General features: G+C 38.4%; 2 protein-coding genes across 3 annotated transcripts in view; one reads left to right on the plus strand and one right to left on the minus strand.

Moving 5' to 3' along the window:
• Aamdc (adipogenesis associated Mth938 domain containing) overlaps window positions 1–8,724 on the minus strand; it is a 28,611-nt gene extending 19,887 nt beyond the window's left edge. Inside the window, exons 1-2 of one of the 2 annotated variants that reach the window (XM_076843938.1) lie at window positions 8,640–8,724; window positions 1,229–1,377 (exon numbers count right to left, since the gene is read on the minus strand). In XM_076843938.1, the coding sequence (XP_076700053.1) occupies window positions 1,229–1,360 (132 nt within the window). In that variant the 5' untranslated portion in view covers window positions 1,361–1,377; window positions 8,640–8,724. Of the gene's footprint in view, window positions 1–1,228; window positions 1,378–8,585 lie in introns of both variants that reach the window. The other variant, XM_076843937.1, reaches the window with a different exon arrangement.
• A 396-nt stretch (window positions 8,725–9,120) lies between these two features.
• Rsf1 (remodeling and spacing factor 1) overlaps window positions 9,121–24,586 on the plus strand; it is a 168,785-nt gene continuing 153,319 nt past the window's right edge. The window contains exon 1 of the mRNA XM_076846594.1: window positions 9,121–9,307. Within this exon, the coding sequence (XP_076702709.1) occupies window positions 9,121–9,307 (187 nt within the window). The remainder of the gene's footprint in view (window positions 9,308–24,586) is intronic.

The raw sequence follows: 24,586 nt of genomic DNA on the forward strand, positions 1-24,586 counted from the left end.
TATGGATATAGCTCAGTGGCACAACACCCCTGGGTTCAATCCCCAGTACTGCAAAAAACAAAACACAGGCACACAAAAGGGAAAGAAAAAAGAAAGAAAAAGCCGGGGAGCTAGTTAACTCTGTTTCTATCATGTGAGGATCCAAAGAGATGTCAGCTATTTGAAACCTGAATGAGAGCCCTCACCAGACCCCTGCTGTGCTGGCTTCCTGATCTCACACTCTGAGACTCCAGAACTATGAGAAATAAATGTTTATTGTTTAGGGCTTCAGTCTGTGCCAACATAGTTATAGAAGCCTGAACTGACAGAGACATTTGGAATAAAGTAAGAATATGTGGTACTTAAATCAAAATTGCTGCCTCTACTCCTGCCCACCACCTTTTCCCTGTTCATCAAGATACTCTACTATAGACTGCTGCAGCCAAGTACACAGGGCTCTTTCTCCCTCAGCATCCAGCTGGAAGGCTTTCCTGGGGCCAGCAAGATCTGAGTGTTTCTCACCCTGCCTCCAGCTTTTTGTTGGTGAGGCTGTCACAGGTGAGTAGGGGCTCCATTCTTACACCCAACTTCTGCTCATGGAAAGGAGGGTCTACTTTGGCAGGGCACATTGAAAATATTAAAGGAAATGCAATAGTAGGGAAATACAAATCAAAACCACAGGGGTAACACTGTTCACCCAATAAGATGGCTATTAAAAAAAAATAAAAAAACCTGTGGTGAAGAGGGTGTGAAAAAACTGGAGGCCTCATATACTACTGGTAGAAATGTAAAATGGTACAGCTATCTTTGGAAGGTGTTCTGGCAGTTCCTCAAAAAGTTAAATATAGAGTTACCACATGATCTAGAAATTCTACCCCTACGTATATACCTAAGAGAATTGAATGATACCATTTATATGAAATGTTCAGAATAGTACACCTATAACAATAAAAAGTAGGTAAGTCATTGCCAGGAATTGGAGGGAGGAAGTAATGGGCACTGATTGCTAATGGTTATGGTGATATATATATAAAAAGTCTTTTGAATTGTACACTTTAATTTATAACTGATTTAGTCCCCAGGTTCAATTCCCAGTGCCCCCCACCCAAAAAAGGTAAACATAGTGGTATGAACTGTATTATAAGAGAAAGAGAAACAAAGAGTGATTTTCATTTGGTTGATATGGGTAAGAAGGTTGGAAATCACTTGTTTGGTCTCATGTAGTGTCAATCAAACACTAATATCTTACCTCAGTTCCTGTTTCTCTCCAATCCCAAGCCCGACTGCCTCCTGGCCATACTTTGCAATCCTTATAGGTTATGGCAGAGCCTTGCACTTTCATTTGCCCCCATGAAAGGGAAGAAATTTCAGGTGAAGACATAGGGAACTGAGCTAAATCTGAAATTATAAGAAAAATATACTAAGTCAGTTATAAAGTTCAAAAAGCTCCAAAATACAAACATAGTAAATCCGACTTCTCTATGATTTAAGAAGTATTTCTTATGTGGTTGTCACTTCTTCTCAATAAGGCTGAAGAGCTGGGATCCTGAATCAAATCATCCAAGCATAGAAACCAGATACTGTAATTACTTCTTAGATTACAAGGGAATCCTCATGATATATATATAAATATTTTTTTTAGTTGTAGTTGGACATAATACCCCTATTTATTTATTTTTTTATGTGGTGCTGAGGATAGAACACAGGGCCTCCCATGTGCTAGGTGAGTGCTCTACCGCTGGATGCCAACCCCAGCCCCCCTCATATTTTTGAGAGATAAAACTAAAAGGTGTAAATTTACTTCAGCATGATGAAGTGAAGAGGCAGATGTGTCCCCCCCCAAGAAGCTATATAGCTGAAAAACAAAACAAAAACCAAACCCACAACACCCAAATAACCATTTGCCACTCTCGAATTAAAACTAAAACCATTCCGTGAGATAAGTAAAAAGTGCTCATGAAAACCACTAAAATTCAGGTAAGAACAGCAAGGTTTTGTTTTGTTTTTGTTCTTGTCTGGTACTAAGGCCATTCCCTTATTCTAGTACTGTTGCCATTGACGTTTAAGTAGATTGAAATGTTTGAAAACAAACAGCCTTGCTTGACTGTCAAAGGAAGCTTCATGATTTGGATCATTACCAGTTGAAAATGGACTGGAAGCCTGGGCAGGGATTTAAGAATTTCTCAGAGGTGACATAGTCACAGAGGACTTTATAAACTCTTCACATATTCCAAGTGACCAGAAGCTATGAGCTTATACATCAAAGGGAGGCCTAATTCACTCCAACATTCCAGGTTGATGGAGCCTGATCAAATGCACAGGGAAGAAGCAAGAAGATTCAAAAGGGCTGGTGAAAACAGGTGGAATTTTTAATTAACTCACCAGTACACACAATGATCCATCAACATAGCATGAAAGTCTTACTGGCTTAAGATGTTGAACTAATTAATTAATTAATCAATCAATCATTTAATGGGAAGGAACCTAGGGTTACTTTACTACTGAGCTACAATCCCTGCCTTTTTGAATTTTAATTTTGAGGCAGGGTCTTACTAAGTTACCCAGACTGGGCTCAAACTTGTGATCCTCTAACAGCCTCCCAAGTCACTAGGATTACAGGAATCTGCCATGGTGCTGGGCTGCTTTTTTTTTTTTTTTTTTTTTTTTGGTGTTTTAGTAAAATCTTGAACTAATCTGATCGGCTGAACACTAAGTTATATAGACATGACAAAGACTCCTGGAAAACCAGGCTTAAAAATACAAACAACAAAAAAAATCTGAATGGATATTTCAGTGGCAATATACAGTATTGGAGATAAAATTCACAGATTTTGTGCTATGGTTTGAATGTCATTCTCTCAAAACCATCATAGAAATTTAATTGCCATTGTAGCAGTATTAAGGGGTGGGATTTTTAAATAAGCTATTTGGCTATGATTAGGACCTTTAAGAAGTGATTAGCTTTTGTCCTCATGGATTGCCATTATTGGAGAAGTGGGTTTATTATCACAAGGGTAGGTTCTATATAAAGAGATGAGTTTGGCTCAATTTTATTTCTCTCCCTCTTGCCCTCTCTTTGCCCTTCTAAATGTGGTGCTTTCTCTCATAAGATGATGAAGTACGAAAATCCTTGTAGGTGCTGGTCCCTTGATTTTGGATTTTACAACCTCCAGAACTGTGTGAAATGAATTTGTGTTCGTTATAAATATCCAGACTCAGTTATTTTGTTGTAGCAGTACAAAACAGACTAAGATATTTAGTATCTTAGGCACATGACTGAACACACAAATAACAACAACTTTCAAGACTTCCTACAATATTTCTAAAATGTCCAATTTCTGGGCTGGGGTTGTAGCTCAGGGTAGAGAGCTTGCCTCACAGTTATGAGGTACTGGGTTCGATCCTCAGCACCACATAAAAATAAATAAAAGTATTGTGCTCATCTACAACAAAAATATTAAAAAAAATAAAATGTCCAATTTCTAAGAAAAAATTATAATATACACAAAGAAACCAAGCAGTGTTACCCATATTCAGTCAACTGAAACTGTATCTAAGTGTTATCAGATATGTGGTTTAGTAAAGATTTCAAAGAAACTATTATAAAGGAAATAATATATATATAAAGAATTTTTTATATATTATGTCAATGACTAAATGAATATAGAATCTTAATAAAGAGACATTTCAACTAAGAATTAAATGGAAATTCTATCATTGTATTTATAGTTTGAATGTGGTTTGTCCCTGCTAAAATTCATATTGAAATCTGGTTGTCAACACAGAGGTATTGGGAGGGAGGGCCTTTAAGATGGATGGAGTCTTTGTTGTGAGATGGTTAAGTTCTTCTAAGTGTGGGTTGCTACAAAATAAAGTCAGCTCCTTTGTTCCCGTCCTTTCTTTTAGCAAATGCTGGATTCCTCTTCCTTTTTTGGGGGGAGAGTACCAGGGATTGAACTCAGGGGCACTTGACCACAAGCCACATCCCCAGCCATATATTGTATTTTATTTAGAGACAGGGTCTCACTGAGTTGCTTAGTACCTTGCTATTGCTGAGGTTGGCTTTGAACTTGAGATCCTTCTGCCTCAGCCTTCTGGAGACACTGAGATTATAGATGTATACCACAGTGCCCGGCACTGGATTCCTTTTCTACTTTTTCACCATGCATGGAGCATCATGTAGCTTGCACCAGGTGCTAAGCAGTTGCCACTACCAAACTTTTGGACTTCCAGAACCATGAGTCCAAATAAACTCTTTCTTGTTATAAATTAGTCAGTCACAGATATTCTGTTATAGCAACAGAAAAAGGACCAAGACAGCTAGTAAGTTAAACAACTAAAAGGTGCTTATATTAGGGTTCTTCAGAGAAACAGAAACAGTTTACATATACATATACATATACATATATATATATATATATATATATATATATATATATATATAAAAGATGCATATTTTAAGAAAGTGGTTCAAACAATTGTGGAATTTGGCAAGTACTTAGTAAAAAGTATTGGTAGTCTGCTAACTCTGGAGCAAAAATTGTTACAGTATGTCTTTATCTTCAAGGAAAGACTTTTTAAAAAAATATGTATATATTTTTAGCTGTAGTTGGACACAATACCTTTATTTATTTATTTTTACGTGGTGCTAAGGATTGAACCCAGTGCCTCATATGTGCTAAGCAAGCCCTCTACCCCTGAGCTATAACCCTAGCGTACTCTTTAACTTTTTTTTTTTTTTTGTGGGGGGGTACCAGGCATTGAACTCAGGGGCTCTCGACCACTGAGCCACATCCTCAGACCTATTTTGTATTTTATTAGAGACAGGATCTTACTGAGTTGCTTAGTGCTTCGCTAAATTGCTGAGGCTGGCTTTGAACTCCCGATCCTCCTGCCTCTATCTCCCAAGCCGCTGGGATTACAGGCATGTGCCACCTCACAGGGCTACACTTAACTTTTTTTTTTTTTTTGAAAGTAAGTTTTAAACTAATTAGTTCACTATGAATTAGGAATTCCCCAAACTGGCTCCACAACTGAAATTAATCACCTCAATATACAATTTACCAAGCTTACAGTATCTGTAAATAAAAATTATGTAACAAATGCAAAGATAACATACATATAAATTGGGGCTTGGTGTACAGCTCAATGGTACAGTGTGTGTTTAATATAAATAAGACTCCAAATTCATTCCTCAGAACCAAAGACAAAAAAAAATGTATAAATTGTTCTGATGAAAGGTTGATGGCTACTAATGCTATTTGGAAATACATAGGGGTAAACCATTTTAATATTGCTAAACCAGTTTTAATATTGAGGCATAACAACATTTACTTTGATGTACAGATATTGTTTATAGTTCAATGAATTTTGACAAACTTGCCAATTGAAATAAAAAGGTATCTACAAAGTCTTCCTTGTGCCCTTTCTAGACATTCCCTTCCAAACTCAAAGGAAACCACTATTTTAATTTCTATTTCCATAGATTAATTTGACTTCCACATTGATGGAATTGTATGGTACCTCTTTTCTGTCTTCTTTCACTCAACAAATTGTGGAGATGTACCTTTGTTATAGTATTTGTCAACAGTGTGTATCAGTATGTGTAGTAGTCTATTACAGGAATATCATAATTTATAAACTTTTCCATGGATAAATGTTTGTGTTGTTTTTGACTTTGGTCTTTTGAATAACCATTAATTTTAAGTGGAATTTTTTTTCCTTAAAAGAGTGTGAAATTTAACTATCTTAACAAATTTCTTATTCAAAAATAAAGATGAGTAATCTGATGCTTATTTAAAGGCCTTTTCATAGAGATAGCAACATATTGTATTTAAAAAGCAGCTACTTTTTCTAGATTTACATTCAAGTTTGATAAATATAAATAAGTTATTTAATTACATAAATTGGAATTAGACTTTTGTAACCCGCTATTTCTTTTAGTCTAGAAAGGTAAGAGATGGTAGGTAATATTATGGATGAATATTCTTTATTTCCTTTTCAAGAACAGACTTTGTGAAGGCATGACCTAAACCTTGTTTTATAGTAAAACACCTCTTATCTTTTGGGTGTATATACTTTCTGACACCCAAGGACTTTGTTCCCATGCTACTTTGAACTAGAAAAGGTTGAAACTCTAGACTTATTAGTTCCCCTTTGAATAACAGTGTGAGCAGAGAGAAAAGAAAACTATAGTAATAAATCTTTTCTTTTTTAGAAACTTAGGGGAGGAGGTATTGACAGTAAAGGCAGAAATTTGGTTAAGGTTAATATAATGATATGTAATTAAAATATTCTCTTTGGTTGGAAAGTTCTTTCCACAGAAATTCCTTCACAAAAAATTATTTAATTTTACAATATTATGTATCTGGCTTTTATTTAAGGTACATTAGGTAATGATTATGAGGGGTTTTTTGTTTGTTCTTGTTTTTCTGGAGGTATCTTTCCACAAAACACCTGTTTCTGAGTCAGATTTTTCTTAAACTGGGGCTTCAGATCCTCAGGTCTAATATACTTTTCAATTTGAGAGTTTATCAAAATGTTTTAATTTTGTGTTCCACTTCAGTAATTGCTTTAAAACAATATTTAGCACTTATAATTCACAACCAGTTTCTGAAAGTAAGGCTTTTTCTTGTTTTTTTAAACTTTTAATTGTGGTAAAATATACATATAACATAAAACTTACCATTTAAGTAAGTTTATATACTTACTTGTAAGTATATAAATATATATACTTCAGTAGCATTAAGTATCTGCACATGGTTGTTTAGATTTTAATTTCTTACATCAGCATTTTTTAAATTGGAAATTTCAGAAATATGTGCCCAGTTTCAAAAGATTTTTTTTTCTTTGAAGAGGTTTTATGTATTACTAATATATATATATATATATATATATATATGTTTTATATATTAAGAATCATTATTTTAGGTAATAAACTTCTCTTATGGATTTTCTTCTCTCTCTCTTTGTCTCTATTTTTTTTTTGGGGGGGGGAGACCAGGCATTGAACTCAGGGCCACTTGGCCACTGAACCACATCCCCAGCCTTATTTTGTATTTTATTTAGAGAGAGGGTCTCACCTAGTTGCTTAGTGCCTTGCTTTTGCTGAGGCTGGCTTTGAACTCCCAATCCTCCTGCCTCAGCCTCCTGAGCCACCGGGATTACAAGAGTACTGTCTGACTAAATATTTCTTTCTTTAGATAATGAAAATGATGTAATTATGGTTATTCCTTCCCCCTCCTTTTGTTTTTTGACCTGGAAATGCAGAACAAAATTAACTGTGCAACCATTTCCCATAGTTTTGAAATAATAATTTGCCAATGTATTTCTTTATATTCCTTTAAGTCACAGATTCTACTATTTTATGTGGTTTGAGTTGTATCTTGCTTTAAATTTCAGGTTTAGGAAGTAGATGCTACATAAGTTTTAAATGCACTCTGAAAATTTTGCCTTAAGGTAATATGTTGTAGACAAAATAGAGCTGAATTTAGTCAAGTTATACACCTTCCTTTGGTAACAACAACGACTCTCTCTCACACACACACAAACTATGTATATATAAACAAACTATATATATTTTCCAAACTATATATATAGTTTTAGGAGAGAGGAAAAAACTCAGGATTGAATTGAATTCAGGGATGATTAGCCACTGAGCCACATGCCCACTCCTTTTTAGTTTTTGTTGCTGAGGGTCTGGCTAAGTCTGGCCTCGAACTTGAGATCCTCTTGTTTCAGTCTTCCCAGTTTCTGGGATTATAGCCATGCGCTGGGCTAGCAGAGGATATTTTTAAATACTTAAACTATGCCAGGGCATCGTGCTAATCACTTTACTGTCAATTACCTGGTAAACTTGTAAATGTAGGTACTTTTATCACCCATTTTGCTTAAGTTCTAAGAAATGAAGAAATTTCAGGATGTCAGAAAGTGGTCCTGGTAAGTTTCAAGTTTGGCTGAATCCAAACCTCCGGCTCCTAAACATGATGTATTATATATAGTTCCTGCACTTTCACATTCCATTTTACATTCTTGGTGTTTTTTCTCTGGGATTCTTCGTGGACGAACGTCACTGGTATCCTGTCTTCTAACAAACTTTTTGCTGTTCTACCATCACCTTTCACGTTCTCTCTCTTGTGGAATGCTAGTCTATCCTCCGACCCTAGGTCCCACAGGGCCTCTTCCCCTCAGACCCTGGTCCCTCAACGCCTGATAACCTCATCAGAGCCCCGTGCCTTCGCACTTTGACTCCCCTGTAGAGGCTGGGGGGCCTTCGACTCATCGCCTAGCAGGGCCCAATTCCTTACTCTGGTCCCCACAGAGTCCCGTCCCCTTAGGCATTGGTCCCTCAGCAGAGCTCTCAGAATGGCTTTTCTAGCTAAGGTGATTCTTATACCCTGGTAGAGAGCAATATCTCTCAGCAAACTTTCACAGACTTCTTACAACGGTTCCATCCCAACCCATAATTATGACACCTTGCTACCTTTGCTCTCCCGGACCTCCTCCCACAATACAGCCCCTCCCAACCACATTCTTCTCTTTTTCCGCTTATTCTCTCTCCTCAACTTCTCCCACTATTTCGTGGCCGGATTCCCTCCAAAACTCACGCAATGACTCTCTTTTCAGAGTTGCTTGCCGAGATCGCTCCGTGCTTTCTTTACCTTTCACTTCGGGGAGCTCCGTAGTTCTGGATCAGGGGTTCCCCAGCTCTCAAGCCTTCAGCCTGTCTGCACCAGAAGCCCCGCCCCTTCAACTCTATTGGCCACTGTTCCTGAGAGTCCCGCCCCTCCAACTTGCGCCCGCCTCCCCTCCCCGTTTCCCTTGTTTTCATTCCCCCTGTCACACGAGGCTGTGGCAAACCCCAAGTGGGTGGGGAGAAGTAGAGGGAGGGATCGGGGCGGAAAGAGGGCGGAAAGTGAAAGGCACGGAGCGCCTCTCTGTCCCCCTGTCTGATTTGGTTCTCGACTGCTCTGGGCCGCCGTTGTATTGTGGGATCGCGGCGCCGTCCCTGAGACGCTCAGATCTGCAGGGGAGTCCACTCGAGAGCGCCTCCTGTCGTCCGTAAGGCTGCCCTGCCATTCCTCGGCACCCCAACTCCCCCGCCCCCCCATCGCCGCCTCCTCCTCCATCCTCCAGTTCAAAATGGCGACGGCGGCGGCAGCGGCGGCGGCGATGGCTCCTCCGGGTTGCCCGGGTTCGTGCCCCAACTTCGCCGTAGTCTGCTCTTTCTTGGAGCGCTATGGGCCGCTGCTAGACCTGCCGGAGTTGCCGTTCCCCGAGCTGGAGCGGGTGTTGCAGGCGCCGCCGCCGGACGTCGGCAACGGAGAAGGTAAGCCTGGGGCCCGAACGCCCGGCGGGAAGCGGCCCTGGCGCGCTCCTTCTCTCCGCTCTTCGTAGACATTCTGGGCCTCGGCGCCCCAGTCCTCTTCTTGGGGCGCAGCTCCGCTCAGTCCGTCTTCTCCGCGTAGCCCCGGGGGTCCTGGGCGGTGGGGAGGCGGGGCGGAGGCCTCCTGGGGCCACTGTGCCCGGCGGGGAGCAGAGGTGGGGGCGTCGCGGGCTAGGTGTGGGCTGGGGGCGGGGAGGGGTCATTGTGCTGGTCTGCCGCCCCTGGGACTGCTCCCCTGCGGCGGGGCCGGTTCCCCACCCCTTCTCCCTCTAGGTGGCGGGGGAAGGGGAGCGCAGGTTCCGGCCAGCTTTGCGCTTTTCTCCTTCTCCCCTCCTCCCACCAATTCTCCTGACCGTCTCTGGGGAGACTGGGCCCATCTTCTCGGGGCGCCCCCTTATCTCCCTCCACCTGAGTTGGTGGGGGCTGGCGAACACTCGACTCTCCCTCCCTCTGGTGGGAACTCCCCCGAGAGAGTCGGCTTATCCCCCTTCTCTTCCCCTGGAGGTCTAGTTTAACCCCCCAACTCCTTCCTCCGTGTAGGGAGGTCTGCTCCTCCCGCAGTGGAGGATGTTCTCTTCCATTCTCCCGTAGGAGGGAATGAAGTCGTTTCAGCTTCTCCAATTTGGAGCGGAGAGGGTTAATTTCTCCTCCATAGTTTTCCTCCTTCCTCTACCTACCTCCCCCAAAATAATAGAAAAGCATCTCCTCACTTTTCCAGTCCCTTCCCCCTTAATCTCGGCAGCAGGGCTTTAGGGAAAGAAGAAGTAGCCCTCCCATTTCCAGGGTGGGGTGGGTTGGTTAGTCTGTAGGCTGGAGGAGGGGCTCTGACGGCGGGGGAAACAGTTGAAGAAGGTGCTTGTTGCTCATGTTTCTCTCTCCGGTGCCGCTGGTCTATTATTGGTGTTCGCAAGTGCTGCTCCTTCCACATAAGGCCACCGCGCGGGTGCAGAGCGCATGCTCTGCCCGGCCCCATTGAAACTTCCTGCTGCTGCTGCTGGTTCTTTTGCTGGAGCATCTCAGCGCTGTGCCTGCTGCCTACAGTCCTCACACTGAGCGCTAACACTTTACTCCTATTTGTTCCTGATCCGTGTTTTTCCTTTTTCCTGCACATTTTCCCTCCTCAGAAAAGCCTTGTTTGATGTGCTCTGAGTTTTTTCTTTATCTGGAAACAGCCCTTGACTGGAGGAGAAACGCTTTCCAAATATATATATATTTTTCTTTTTGGTTTGTATTAGGTGGCCAAAGTGGACTGGGTACTGGGTATTGTATAAAGCAAATAACTGATTACTTTCCAAGAAAGCAGATTCGCTCCTCAATTATCTGTGGAAATGAATTAGGTTTTGTTATTATATTTTCATTGCTAGGAAGAGCCCAAGTGGGAAGTTCTTCAAAATATTACCTGTATGATGTTATGGTCATCAGTGACTCACATTAATACAGACAGTTATAGTATGGGTCAATATCTCTTCTTAGTTGTGTGCATCTCCTCTACTCTTAATAAACTGGCTTATAAAAGGCTAATTAAAAAGATAGTGTAAAATAGGAGTGATTAATTACTGTATGCAAAGACTTTCTGCAGAATTTCTTTAGAAATTTAGCTCCCAATGTAGTGATTTCATTATAAAATTGTATTTACACTTTTTTTTTAAAAGAAAATAGTTATTGTGAAGTAGGATGCCTTAGTAAGTTGCTTTTAGGATATTATGAGAAATGATTGTAATGTGTGTCAGAGAGAAAAATTTGGAAATTTAGGGAAAGAATTGCTGGTAAATTGTTTTGAGTATTTACCTGACCAAATTAAGAGGCAGGCATAGGCTTTTGGGGATGGCATTTTATGTATATGAATATTGTTCAGTTTATTTTAATATTGAATATTGAGCCACCAGATAAGTAAAAATGGGAAATAATCTGTACCAGGAGGAGTTGTTTAGCTCAACCACTGCATTACCATTGGTATAGTTGCTTAGGGGACTCATAATAATAGATCCTGTCATAAGATGATCTAAGAGTAATTATTAATTAATGTTATATAGTTCAAGACACTTGGCAATGAAAAGTCTCTGCAGGTGAAATGCCATTAGTGTGCAGAGAAAAGATTTTCAGAACTTTGATAATCAGGTAACATGAAATAGTTGATTATACTGATTCAGCAAACAAGACTTGAACTAAGTCTTTTTGGGAAGGTGTTTTTAGTATACTAGAAAAACACATAAATTTTTAGTGTTGAGCATTGTGACATAGGTTGTAGGATAAATAATTTATATGGACTTCAGTATCTTCAGTAAGTGGAGATAGTAGCTGAGGAGCCAATGAAATAATGTTTCAAAAATCCTTTAATAAATTAGGCACTTAATAATATTTTTGTATTATAAATTTTAATAAAGATGATATTATTTTTTTTTTTCAGTACTGTGGTTTGAACCCAGAGGTGCTTATGGTTTTTTTTTTTTTGGTTGAACTCAGGGTCACCTGACCACTAAGCCACATCCCAGCCCTTTTTTGTATTTTATTTAAAGATAGAGTCTCAGTGAGTTGCTTTGCGCCTTGCTGTTGCTGAGGTTGGCTTTGAACTCGAGATCCTCCTGCCTCAGTCTCCCTAGCCGCTGGGGTTACAGTTGTGCACCACCATGCCAGCAAGCCCTTTTTATTTTGAGATAGGCTCTGGTTAAGTTGCTTAGGGCCTTGCTAAGTTGCTAAGGCTGACCTCGAACTTGGGATTCTCCTGGCTTAGCCTCTTGAATCTCTGGGATTACAGGCATGTACCACCCTACCTGGCAGTAAAGATGATTTTTTAGCTGGTTGTGGTATGGTGCATTCCTGTAATCCCAGTGATTTAGGGGGCCGAGGCAAGAAGATCTCTGTTTTGACTCTAGCCTGGGCAACTTAGTGAGATTTTATCTCAAAAAAAAAATTATATATATATATATATGTATATAGTGGTTGTAGATAGACAGCATGTCTTTATTTTATTTATTTTTATGTGGTACTAAGGATTGAACTAAGTGCCTCACACATGCTAGGCAAGCACTCTGCCACTGAGCTACAGTCCCAGCCCCTTGTTCCAAAATTTTATAAAAGGACTTGGGATATACTTCAGAGGCAGAATGCTCTTGAGTTTACAACCCAGTACCACCCTTTGCAAGATGTTTTACAAATATAAGACATAGGAGTGCATTTGAAATTAAAGAGTTATATTTTTATTTTTATTTATTTTTTGGCAGGAGGGATTGAACCCAGGGGCTCTTACCCACTGAGCCACATCCCCAACCTTTTTTGTGTTTTATTTGAGACAGGATTTTGCTAAGTTGCTTAGGGCCTTATTAAGTTGCTGAAGCTGGCTTTGAACTTGCGTTCCTTCTGCCTCAGCTTCCTGAGCTGCTGGGATTACAGGCAGCATTATCATGCCCAGCAAAATGTTAAATTTTTAGTATGTTGTGAGCATAAGTACAGTATTGTGTTATTATGCTCATGGTGAAAAGTCTTTGTTAAATGAGTTTAGCTCTCTATATAGTTATTTTAAAAAGACAGTTCTAGGGCTGGGGTTATAGCTCAGATGGTAGAGTGCTTGCCTTGCATGCACAAGGCCCTAGGTTCAATCACCACACACAAAAAAGGCAGTTCTAGTGCTGTGAAGTTTGCACCAGGCTCCATGATTTTGTGCTAACAGTGCCATTTTAAGTTTATAAAAATTTTTGGTATATCATGACATCCTGTGGAGGAAACTGTAGTTCTCTGATATGTCCTTGTTTAAGCATGTTGTGATCTTTCTCCTAAAAGTTTGTTCATACTTTTTTTAAAAATATTTTTTGTTATTGATGGATCTTATTTGAGTACAATGCTGAGAATCGAACTCAGTGCCTTACTCGTTAGGCAAGTGTTGCACCACTGAGCTACAACCCCAGCTCTTTTTTAATATGATGTGTTTTAGGCTTAGAATGCCCTTTTCCCAGGGCTGGGATTGTAGCTCAGTGGTAGAGCGCTTGCCTCACATGCATGAAGCACTGGTTTGATCCTCAGCACCATATCTACAACTAAAATATAAAAAAAAAAAAATGGCCCTTTTCCCAAATCACTAAAATCAGCATGGAACTGAAAACAGGACTGTCGTGTCTACTTTGATTCCAAGGTTTGAGAAAGTATGTGATGTATAATATTAATAAATGTTCCATAAGTAATTGTGGTTATTTTGTAATGAAGTAAAAACATGAATTTTTTCACTTGAGGTAGATTACTTTTTAAAATGACTACCAGCTACTTAATAAATGGAATTGTTATTGTTTTCTTGGACTATTATAGTTGCTGGGTGAAATTACTGAGATCTTGAGGGTGCCATGAACTTAGAAAGTTTGGAAATCTGTGCCTTAGGGACTATCATTGAATTTTGAAACTAGAAAGAAAGGACTGTTGTATTATGGTTTTTTTTTTTGCTTTTATTTTGCATTGAAGAAAACCTAGATGCAGGGATAGTTGATGGTTAATTTGAACTATTATTTGAAAACTATACTTATGTGCTAAATTGTCAGTAAAAAAATTTAGATTTGTAGTTGGCATTAGAATGGGAAAAGGGTATTACAAATGAATGTGATCTAAGGAGGTGATTTATCCTCCTTTCCCTGCATTCTATTTTATAAGTCTTCCTAATTCTATACTTGGTAGGAAGTTTCCTGCTTCTTCTTAACTGGAGACAGATGATTGTGGGATATGGATAAAAATAAAAATGGACATTGACTTTGTGATATTCCTGGCACCCAAGGCTCCTAAGTATCTTTTCTTTCCTGGAGAGGATATTATTTTTTAAGAGAAAAATATGTTTTTTCTTTAAAGATAGTCCTAGGGATATCAACTGCAAAGTGATATATATCTAGTAAGTCTGTCAACGTATATATGGATAACATATTAAGTATTTATGGATAACATGTATAGTAGTTAATAGTTTATACCATGTTTGGCCAAATTATTTATATATTGTTAAATAAGCTGATTCATTAGTTTTTAAATTTTCATATGTTAGTATTTATACATTAAAAATTTAATATAAAATTTTTAAATTAAAAAATAACATTTATCATGGTATTTAAATTAAAAAATTTTTTTTTGTAGTTGTAGATGGACAGAATGCATTTATTTTATTTGTGTGTGGTGCTATAGGAGCCAACCCAGTGCCTCACACTTGCTAGACAAGCGCTCTTGCCACTGAGCTACAGCCCCAGCTCTGTGCTATTTAAATTAAAAAAAAAAAAAATTCACAAAATAAAAATTTCAAACATGTTTATTTTTAATACAAAATTTTAAAATTTTAAAACAAAATAAAAAAAATTGAGGCAGGGTCTTCCTAAATTACCCACGCAGGCCTCAAAACGTGTGATCCTTCTGTCTTGGCCTCCCAAATAGCTGGCCAGCATTGTAGGTGTGCATTAATGTACCTGACAAAAAGAAGCTTTTTTTTTTTTCTCTCTCTCTTTCAGTCTTTGGTACTGGAAGTTGAATCCAGGACCTCGGACATGCTAGGCAAGTGCTCTTCCACTGCATTACATCCCCAACCCATTTTATTTTTATTTTGAGACAGATTCTTGCGAAGTTGCCCAGGTCGGCCTGAAACTTGTGTTCCTGCTGACTCAGTCTCCTGAGTAGTTGGGATTACAAACATGTGCCACCAGCCCCACTAAGAAATTTATTTATTTGAACAAATAGTAATTGAGATCCTACTATGTTTTCACTCTTGGAATCCATTAATAAGTAACATAGATAAGATTCTTGCCCTTATGGAGCTTGCAGTTTAACAGTGAAGGCAGTAAAGCAATAAGATTTTAAAAAGTGTGTAGACCAAGTATAACGTGCACTTTATAATCTGTACTTTAGCAGGCTTTAATTTGTAATTTGTTTGGCTTAGTATTTATCATATCTAAGTTAGGTTTATGTTAGATAAACTTTAATCATTTTTCTCATTCTTGTACTTTGAGAATGGCCTTCAGTCAAATTGAATAAACTAGAATAAACAGCAGGCACTCTATCCTTTCTCTTCTTTTTTCTCCCTGTACTTCCATTTCCTGATCTCTAGCTCCAAAGTTGCACCCCCTTTAGCCATTTGGAAGGGTTGCTTTTTACCCATTTTAAGTTCCTTCCCTTGTGCATGCCATAATTGAAGTGCCTGCTAGCTACCTGATGTTCATACCAATGTGGGAGAGAGGAGGTAGGCACTGAAATTCGAAAACATAAATCTTTGGATTTTTAAGTCACTTGGTAATTAAACCTAAATAATAAGGAAAACTGACAAACAGTTCAGACTGTTCAAACATTAACATGTAATTATTTAATTATTTCAGTCCTAAGAATGATTTTTTTTTAAGCAAATGCCTACTTTACAAAAACTGTTTGTTTTTATCCTGAGTTTAAGGATGTGTGATTACCAGTTGAATTAAGAAATCAGTTCTTCATTGTGTGTTTGTGTCTCCTTTTATGCATTACAGATGGCAAAGTTTGATCTTAGCTTATTTCCTAATAATCATTTAACAAATAGTCTATTTTTCTTTTTTGCTCAAAATTAAATAAGTTTTAATGTTCATTTAAAAAGAAAAAAATATTCATTTTAAAAAGATAGAAAAACCAATGGGGGTAAAAAAACTATAATCCTGGTTTTGGGAAAATAATTAATATACACATGTTAAAATACAGGTTAAAAGGCTTAGAACTTAATAAAAAGACTAAAACTTCACTATGAATATAGTAGAGGAGAGGGAAAAGGGAGGATGATGAACTGAAATCAATTTCTATGCATGTATGAGTTTGTTGGGATGAACTCAGCTACTATGTATAACTGTAAAGCTCTTATAAAAAATTGCTATGCATATTTGGTTTCTCCCAAAATAAATTATGTAAAGAATCCTAAACCAGGTGCTGTGGTGCATGCCTACAATTTTACGATTTGTGAGGCTGAGGCAGGAGAATCACAAGTTCAAGGACAGCAACTTAGCAAGACCCTTTCTGAAAATAAAAAGTGGTAAAGCTCAGTGGTAAAGCGCCCCTGGGTTCAGTTTCTAGTATGACCACCCCCCAAAAAAAATTGCTGATGGCATTGTTTTCTATAATTTGTGCCATTATACTTATTTTTAAATTTTTAAATTTATTTTAGTGGTAGTGCTGGGAATGAAATCCAGGGCCTTGCCCATGCTAGTTAAGTGCTCTACCACAGAACTACATTCTCAGCCTGTTATGTTAAATAAAAGGTAAACATTTCTAAAGTAGGTAGGGAGTATGGATGGGGTGAGTTGTAGATCTGTCTTAACAGGTTAAAGTCTGGGCAGATATATGCCCCAAATCAGGGTGACCTTTTCAATGTAAGAACATTGGGTATGAGAATACATTAAGTGGAAACTGTACCACATGGAAGTTAAGAAAAGCATATGGGGAGAACTTGTCAGGTGCTTCCTAGCAGACAGAGCAGGCTTTAGCCTTGTGTATATGTGCACAAATTTGAATAGCAAATTTAAGTATATAGTATAATGGAAATGTGTCTTGTAAATAAAAATTCAACAAAATATTCATAGTGAAGTTTTAGTCTTTTTATTAAGTTCTAAGTCTTTTATCCTGTATTTTAACATGTGTATCTTAATTATAATTTTTTACCCCCTTTGTTTTTTCTTTCTTTTTTTAAAAAATTATTTTCTATATTAATCATGTATTTCTTTGTTATTCATTGAAATATTATTTTAAAAATTTTTCCAAAGGAGCTTTTGCAAGGAAAATTGAGTTGTTGCTTTTATTTATTTACTTTTAATTCTGAATTTCCCTTACAATGAATGTTACTGTTATCTATCCAAGTCCCCTCAATTAGAAAAGTAAGGAACTGTCCTAGACATGTGTTAGTTAGCTTTGTGTTGCTATGATCAAAATTCCTGACAAGAACAATTTAGAGAAGGAAAGATTTATTTTGGCACATGGTTTCTGAGAATTTAGTCCCTGGTCAGTTGACTTCAAGGCAGAAATATTATGGTGGAAAGGCAGCAGAGGATGTGTATTTAGCTTATGGCAGTAGAAAGCAGAGAAAGGGAGGGGCTGAGGAGAAGATAAATCCTTCCACAGTACATCTCCAATAAGTTATTTCCTCCAACAATAGTATATTCAGCTATCCATGGATCAGGTTAGATCTGTACACAGATCTGAGACTTAGGAGGACATCCGGATGAAAACCATGACATTTTGCCACTCAACTCCAAATGTTCATGACTGTGTCATAATGCAAAATGCATTTAGTCCATTTCCAAGAGCATCACTTTTTGAGCATCACTTCAAAGACCCTAGTCTGAGTGTTTTCTGAGACTCAACGTGATTCTTAGCTGTGAGATCCTATAAAAATCAGAAGGAAGTTGCATGCATCCAGTAAACTGTGGTAATTCTTTCCCATTCCAGAGGGAAAGAATTCGGGAATGGAGATATGGGAGATATGGACCAAAACAGTACTGAAACCCAACAGGGCAACCAAGTCTTGTAGCTCTATATCTGATGTTCAGCATTTGGAGGACATGGTGGCAAGATATGGGCTTCTTTTTACACATTCTTTTTCTGGACAAACTTCAAGTTTTAAAAAACTTTCTCCCCGGCTTTTTCTCCTGATTTTCATAGTAAATCTGGCTAAAAGTTACCAGCAATAGTGTTGCCTCTGCCCTGCCTTCAAATTTCCTCCTCAGATTAATTAGTCCATCACTTTTTTGGAGGGTGGATGGGTACTGGAGATTGAAATCAGGGGCACTTGACCACTAAGCCACATCCCCAGCCTATTTTTTTTGTATTGTATTTAGAGACAGGGTCTCACTTTTGCTGAGGCTAGCTTTGAATTCATGATCCTCCTGAGCTGCTGGGATTACGGCGTTTGCCACTGTGCCTGGTCCATGACTTTTATTTTATTTTATTTTTTAAACTTTTTTTTAAATTTGTAGATGGGCACAATTTATTTATTTGATTTATTTATTTTTATGTGGTGCTGAGGATTAAACCGAGTGCCTCACATGTGTTAGGCAAGTGCTCCACCACTGAGCCACAACCCCAGCTCTAGTCCATCACTTTTAAATTTAGCCCCATGGAATTTCAGAACATGGGCAAAGTGTAGACAGGTTCTTTAAACATCCCCTGGTCCAGTTCCTTTGGAGTCCTAATTTCCCTCTGAAATCTTGAGATATAGTCCATATTACTATCAGCATTTTGGTCTTCTGAGTTCCCACGAGAATTGCCCATTAGCTCTGTTCACAAAAATTTTAAGGCTTCTCCAGCTTACATCTTCACATCTCAAACTTTTTTCAAAACATTTCCGTGTAAACTTCTGAGCTACAAGATAGGTTAGTCACAACAGTGATCCCACTTCTTTCTTGGCACCAATTTCTGTGTTGGTCACTCTTTCATCTTTGTGACCAAAATGTCTGACAAGAACAATTTAGAGGATGAAAAGTTTATTTTGGCGATGGTTTCAAAGGTTTAGTCCATGGTGAGCTGAGTCCACTGCTCTGGGCCCAAGGTGAGGCAGAACATCATGGCAGAGGGCATGGTGGAGAAGCACTGCTTTGTTCATGGTTGTTCAGGAGGCAGAGAAAGAGAGAGGGGAAAGGGCTGCAGTGAAGAACAAACCTCCAAGACATGCCCCCGTGGACCAACCTTTTCCAGCCATGCCCCACCTGCCTTCAGTTATCACCCTCTCAGTCCTTTCAAACTAGGATTCATGGATTAAGTTATAGCTCTTACAGTCCAAACATTTCACCTCCTATATTAACACAGGAGCTTTAGGGGGACACCTCTTACCCAAACTATAACATGTTGGTTTTCAGTATTGTGAGGTGTTTGCTGAATCTCTGTGTTCCTCTAACATGTGGATATAAGAATAATATCCAATTTGTGATGCTGTTCATGCTTTCAAACCCATGAAAGGGTTTGAAAGGCTAAGATTGGAACAAATCTCTCTGGAGATAAAACACAGAAATGCAGGAAACTTTAAGCACCTTGGTCTGCCCTAGGCTGGGAACCCAGATGCTGCCCCTTGAAATCTCTTCTTAAGGTCCTTCTGTCCTAGTTCCCACTCTGATTTTTTCTTTCACCCTCACTGTTCTGTCCTATTCTGCTCAAAGGGACTTTGGACCCAATGTTTTGGATTTATTCATTTTTTTGTCCTTCTATCACCATTTTCGAAGTGTGGCCAGGACACCCATGATACAGCTATCACGGAGGATCACAGCCCCATACATGCCTCTCCAGCCCATGCCTCTGCTCAAACATCCTGACTGACATCTGGCCCCTGATGCACACAGCACCCTGGCTATCCTATTAACACCCACATATCCCTTAAACTACAGTGTTTTTATAACTTAGTTTTCCTAATAAGTAGTGCCTAATTTATGAGGTCATTTAAACAATTATGTTAAATATTGCATGAGAAAGTTCTTTGTAACTCTTATTGAGCACATAGATGGTAATTATTTTTAGCCCTTATCTAGTCTCACAGAGTAGGCACAAGGAAGTCCCTGAGATATCTCAGACTTTATCCATTCTTCTTCTATTGACTTTCTGGTTTTCTGAACTCCCACTAGAATTGCCCATTAAATTCTGCTTACAACATTCTGAGTCTTCTCTTGCATTTCCCAACTTTTCCGCATGGTTAGATATAGTCACAGCAATGACCCCACCCCTGGTACCTATTTTCAATGTTAATCAGCTTTGTATTGCTACAATCAACAAACAAACAAACAATTTAGAGGAGGAAACACTTATTTTCTCATGGTTTCAGAGAATCAAGTCCTTGGTTAGCTGTCTCTTAGTTTGAAACATCATGGTGAAAGGGTAGGCAGAGGAAGGCTGTTCAGCTCATGGCAGCTGGGGAGCAGAGACAGAGAGTGGGAGAGAGAAGGTTGGAGGAAAAAGAGGAAAGGGCCCACCTGTTGTGGCCTTCTTCTTCCAACTAGGTCCTACCTCCCAGTAGTTCATTCCATCATCTGAGGAGGTCAGAGCACTTTAGCAATTCAACCATTGCCTAAAAACCACACTTCTGGATACATCAGACTTTGAGGGACATTCCAGATCAAAACTATAATAAGACACTAACCTCAGACATACTTTTATGTTGTTATCAAGTCTTATCGAGTCTGTTTTTTAATCCCCTTTTATATTCAATCTCACTTTTCTATTATTGTTACTATTTCCGTTTTTTTTTTTTTTGCCAATACCTATTCTAATATTTGAAGAAGAAATATATTAGATGATTATTTCTGTGTTGGAGAACACATTTAGAGTTAGTATAATACCAACTAAATCCTTAAAGTGTCCTATGAATGAAGCTATCAGTAGAGCATTTTCCTTAATATTTGTATAATTTTACACATAACTCTTTTATTATTACTTTATTTTGCTTAGGTGAATCTAAAAGCTTTTCTCTTCAGGGTGGTATTAAATTGGACAAATTTCTTTCCTTCAAGGGTAACCATGGGTTCCTCTGAATAATTGTCATAAGGCAATACTGGAATAGGGGCCAAGAGACATAATAATTAGCAGTAAAAGAAGAGTTGTTCTAGCATTGCTGTTTTGCTGGCCTCAAAGTCTCATCTAAGTAGGCTGATTTAAGATCTGATTTGGACACATGGTTCCCAGGTCTTGGTGAGGATCAGGTTGGATGTGTGGTAAAGCTGTTCATTTGCACAGGAGAGGATCTATTTCTTGAAGGTGGAACTTGAAAGACTTCCTCAAGTTACTTAGAGGACAGAGGGTTGGAAGAGAACATACTAGACAATAACCTACTGGTATACAGGATCAAATGCCTTGATCATCATAGTGTTTTACAAGGAAAATGGAGTATTGGTTATGAGGCTTTGGCATTGGTATGTTAGATATGGGAGGGAATTTATTTGGATACTTTCTCTATTCCTTTTGTCCTTAGCAACTTCACATTTGGCTCTGCAAATAAATATAATTGCTGCTTTCAAAAAAGCCTCTTAGGGGGCTGGGGATGTGGCTCTGTGGTAGCACACTTGCCTGGTGTGTGTGACACTGGGTTCGGTGCTCAGCACCACATATGAATAAATAAAATATATAAATACAGGTCTACCAACAACTAAAAACATTAAACAAAAAAACCCCCTAGGAAAAAAAATTAGAATGGGTTGTTCCAATATAATTTACTTTTAGTATTTGGAGTTGGGGTGTAGCAAGATTTTAACACGTTGAATAACTGATTTATCAAAAACACAATGGAGCTTAATTCATAGTCCTTAATTTATATTCCCATTATTGTTTTGCCAAGCTCTTCTTTATTAGAAACAAAAAAAGAACTGTCTTATAGTGGCACTAATTTGGCCTGTCATTTGAATTCAGATAGTCTATAACGTTCCTAATTTTAAGAGTCTTTTGTCTAATAAATGTTGACTATGATCATCTATTTGTCCTTGCCTTGCAGTATTTTTTTTTTTTTTTTTGGTCTTCATAGCCTTTTTGGGGTGGGGTGGGGTGGGGTCTGGGGTTTGAAAACCAGCACTCTATGATTACTACACCCCTAGCCCTTTTTATTTTTCATTTTGAGATAGGGGTCTTGCTAAGTTGCTGGGGTTGGCCTCAAATTGTGATCTTACTGTCTGATATAACCTCCCGAGTGGCTCCTGAGCCCACTGCACCACTCTTCATAGCTTTCGTTTCATCGCATAGACTGTATCCTCTTCTGTTCTTCCCTGGTTTGGTTCACCATGATAACTATATCTTTTTCTTTTCTTTTTTCTTTTTGGTGGTACTAGGAATTGAACTCAGGGCTTTATGCACGCTAGGCAAGCACTCTACCACTGAGTTACATCCCCTGATAACCTATACCTTAAAATTTTTTTTTTTTTGTAGTTGTAGATGGACAGAATGCCTTTATTTTGTTTATTTTTATGTTGTGCTGAGGATCGAACCCAGTGCCTCATGCATGCTAAGCAAGTACTCTACCACTGAGAGCAGCCCCAGCCTCTGATAACTATATCTTGGTAACTGTATCTCACATTTTTTTCTTTGCTTCTTTCCCATATTTTGGATCTTCCTTTTCATCTTTAATTATCTTTTCTATTCCCATCTTCTGTTTTTTTATTTTATCTGTGATGCTGGGGATTAAACCACTGAGCTACATCTCCTGCCCTAGGCTTCTGAGCCTTATTTTAGTGTGCTTTCCCATTCATTTACTTTTTTTTTTTTGGTTAAAATTTCCAACTTTTTAGTATTATTACTGTTTTTTAAAAGGCATAATACTTGGGCTGGGGTTGTAGTTTAGTGGTAGAATTCTTGTCTCACATGTGTGAGGCACTGGATTCGATCCTCAGCACCACATAAAAGTAAATAAATAAAATAAAAGATTGTATCCATCTACAACTAAAAAATATTTTTTAAAAGGGATAATATTTGAGTGAAATTGAAACTAAAGAAATACACGTTCATAGGTTCAGTGAAATGCCTTGGACACAAATCTTTACCTGTTCTTTATCATTGCTTAGGTTAACTGTAGTATTCAAATTTGGAAATAATTTTCTTCTTGAATTTTTTTTGAAATAAGACTATCTCCTGTAGATATAAAATGTTTTTGTATGGCAATACCCCAAGTCTCTAGGTTGTTTCCCCTACTGTTATGACTTCTGTTTATCCTAACTGAAGAAATGATTTTTATTTTTCTTCTAGCTCAGTGGTTTTTAACCCTTGTCAATAATCATTTAAAGAGCTGGCATCAGTGATTTTAGTGTGAAGCTAGGAATGTCTGTTCTCACCTATTTTTTTGTCCAGATATTTTTCTTGATATTTTGTCCTGAGCTCTATTTTTTTCTAGTATTAGTGTAGCTACTCCAGCTGTATTTTGCTTACTTCTTTGAATGGTGTATTGTTTTCTATCCTTTTAATAGCCTCCCAAATAGCTGGGACTAAAGGTGCATGCTACCATCTTGGTTCTCCTTGTGTCCTTGAGTCTAAAGTATTTCTGTCTGCCCAGCATATATTTGTATCATGTGCGCATAGTCTTGTTTGCATGAATCTAGTTAAGCAATTAATACTACAGAATTAGAACTACTGGGTAGAGGAATATCAAGGAGTCATGTGAATATAAAGGAACAAGAACTCATCTTTGCCCAGGGAAAGTCATAACATCACTGTGGTGATTATGAAAATTTCAGTGGTTAGATATTGGAAAAGCATTCCTGGGCCTAAAGTGGTGGCCTGAGCTTATAATTCCTGCAGCTCCAGAGGCAGGAGGATCGTGAGTTCAAAAGCCATTCTCAGTAATTTAGGAAGGCCCTAAGCAACTCAATATACAGAATATGCTTGAGTGCTAATTGAAATGTTTTCAAATTAGAAATAATGGGTTCTTTTGTTGTTGTTGTTGTTCGATATTGAGGATTAGACCCAAGGGCATTTACCATGGTCTACAACTCCAGCCCCCCTGCCTTTCAAAATTATTTTTATTATTTTTTTGGGGGACAAAGTCTTGCTAAATTGCTCAGGGTTTCTCTAAGTTGCTAAGACTGAACCTTGAACTTGTAGTCCTCCTGCCTTAACTTCCAAAGTCTCTGGGTCACGGGCATGTACTGCTGTGCCCACTGTAATGGATATTTTGATGTATGTTTAGTTTCTTTTTTTGTCCCTTGCTTGCCTGGTATTTTTAAGATGTAACCTTCCAATTACTTTTGGGTATTGTTTGTAAAGATCCATTACAGAAATCTTCTACTTCTTGTTTTCTCACCCATTTAATTTTTTGAAAAATGACTCAGGTGTGTCTTGGGTCCTCCCATTGTAAGTATTTTTTTTTAATTAATTTTTTTTGGTATTCAGGATTGAACTCAGGGGTGCTTAACCACTGAGCCACATCCCCAGCCTTTTTTAATATTTTATTTGGAGAAGGGTCTTGCTGAGTTGCTAAGTTGCCTCACTAAAGTTGTTGAGGCTGGCTTTGAACTTGTGATCCTCCTGCCTCAGCCTCCTGAGGTGCTGGGAGGCATGTGCCATTGCGCCCTGCCCCATTGTAAGTTTTATAATAAAGTGCCTTAGAAGTTTGAGATGGAAAATCTTTAGTGAATCTCTTTTTTTAAAAAATATTTTTTAACTTGTTGATGGACCTTCATTTATTCAGTTATTTATATGTGGTGCTGAGAATCGAACCCAGCGCCTCACACATGCTTGACAAGCGCTCTACCACTGAGCTACAACCCCAGCCCTTTAGTGAATCTCTTAACTCCTTTCTTGGGCACT

This window comes from Callospermophilus lateralis, chromosome 2 (assembly GCF_048772815.1).
Source record: "Callospermophilus lateralis isolate mCalLat2 chromosome 2, mCalLat2.hap1, whole genome shotgun sequence".
In the NCBI taxonomy this organism is placed as follows: Eukaryota; Metazoa; Chordata; class Mammalia; order Rodentia; family Sciuridae; genus Callospermophilus; species Callospermophilus lateralis.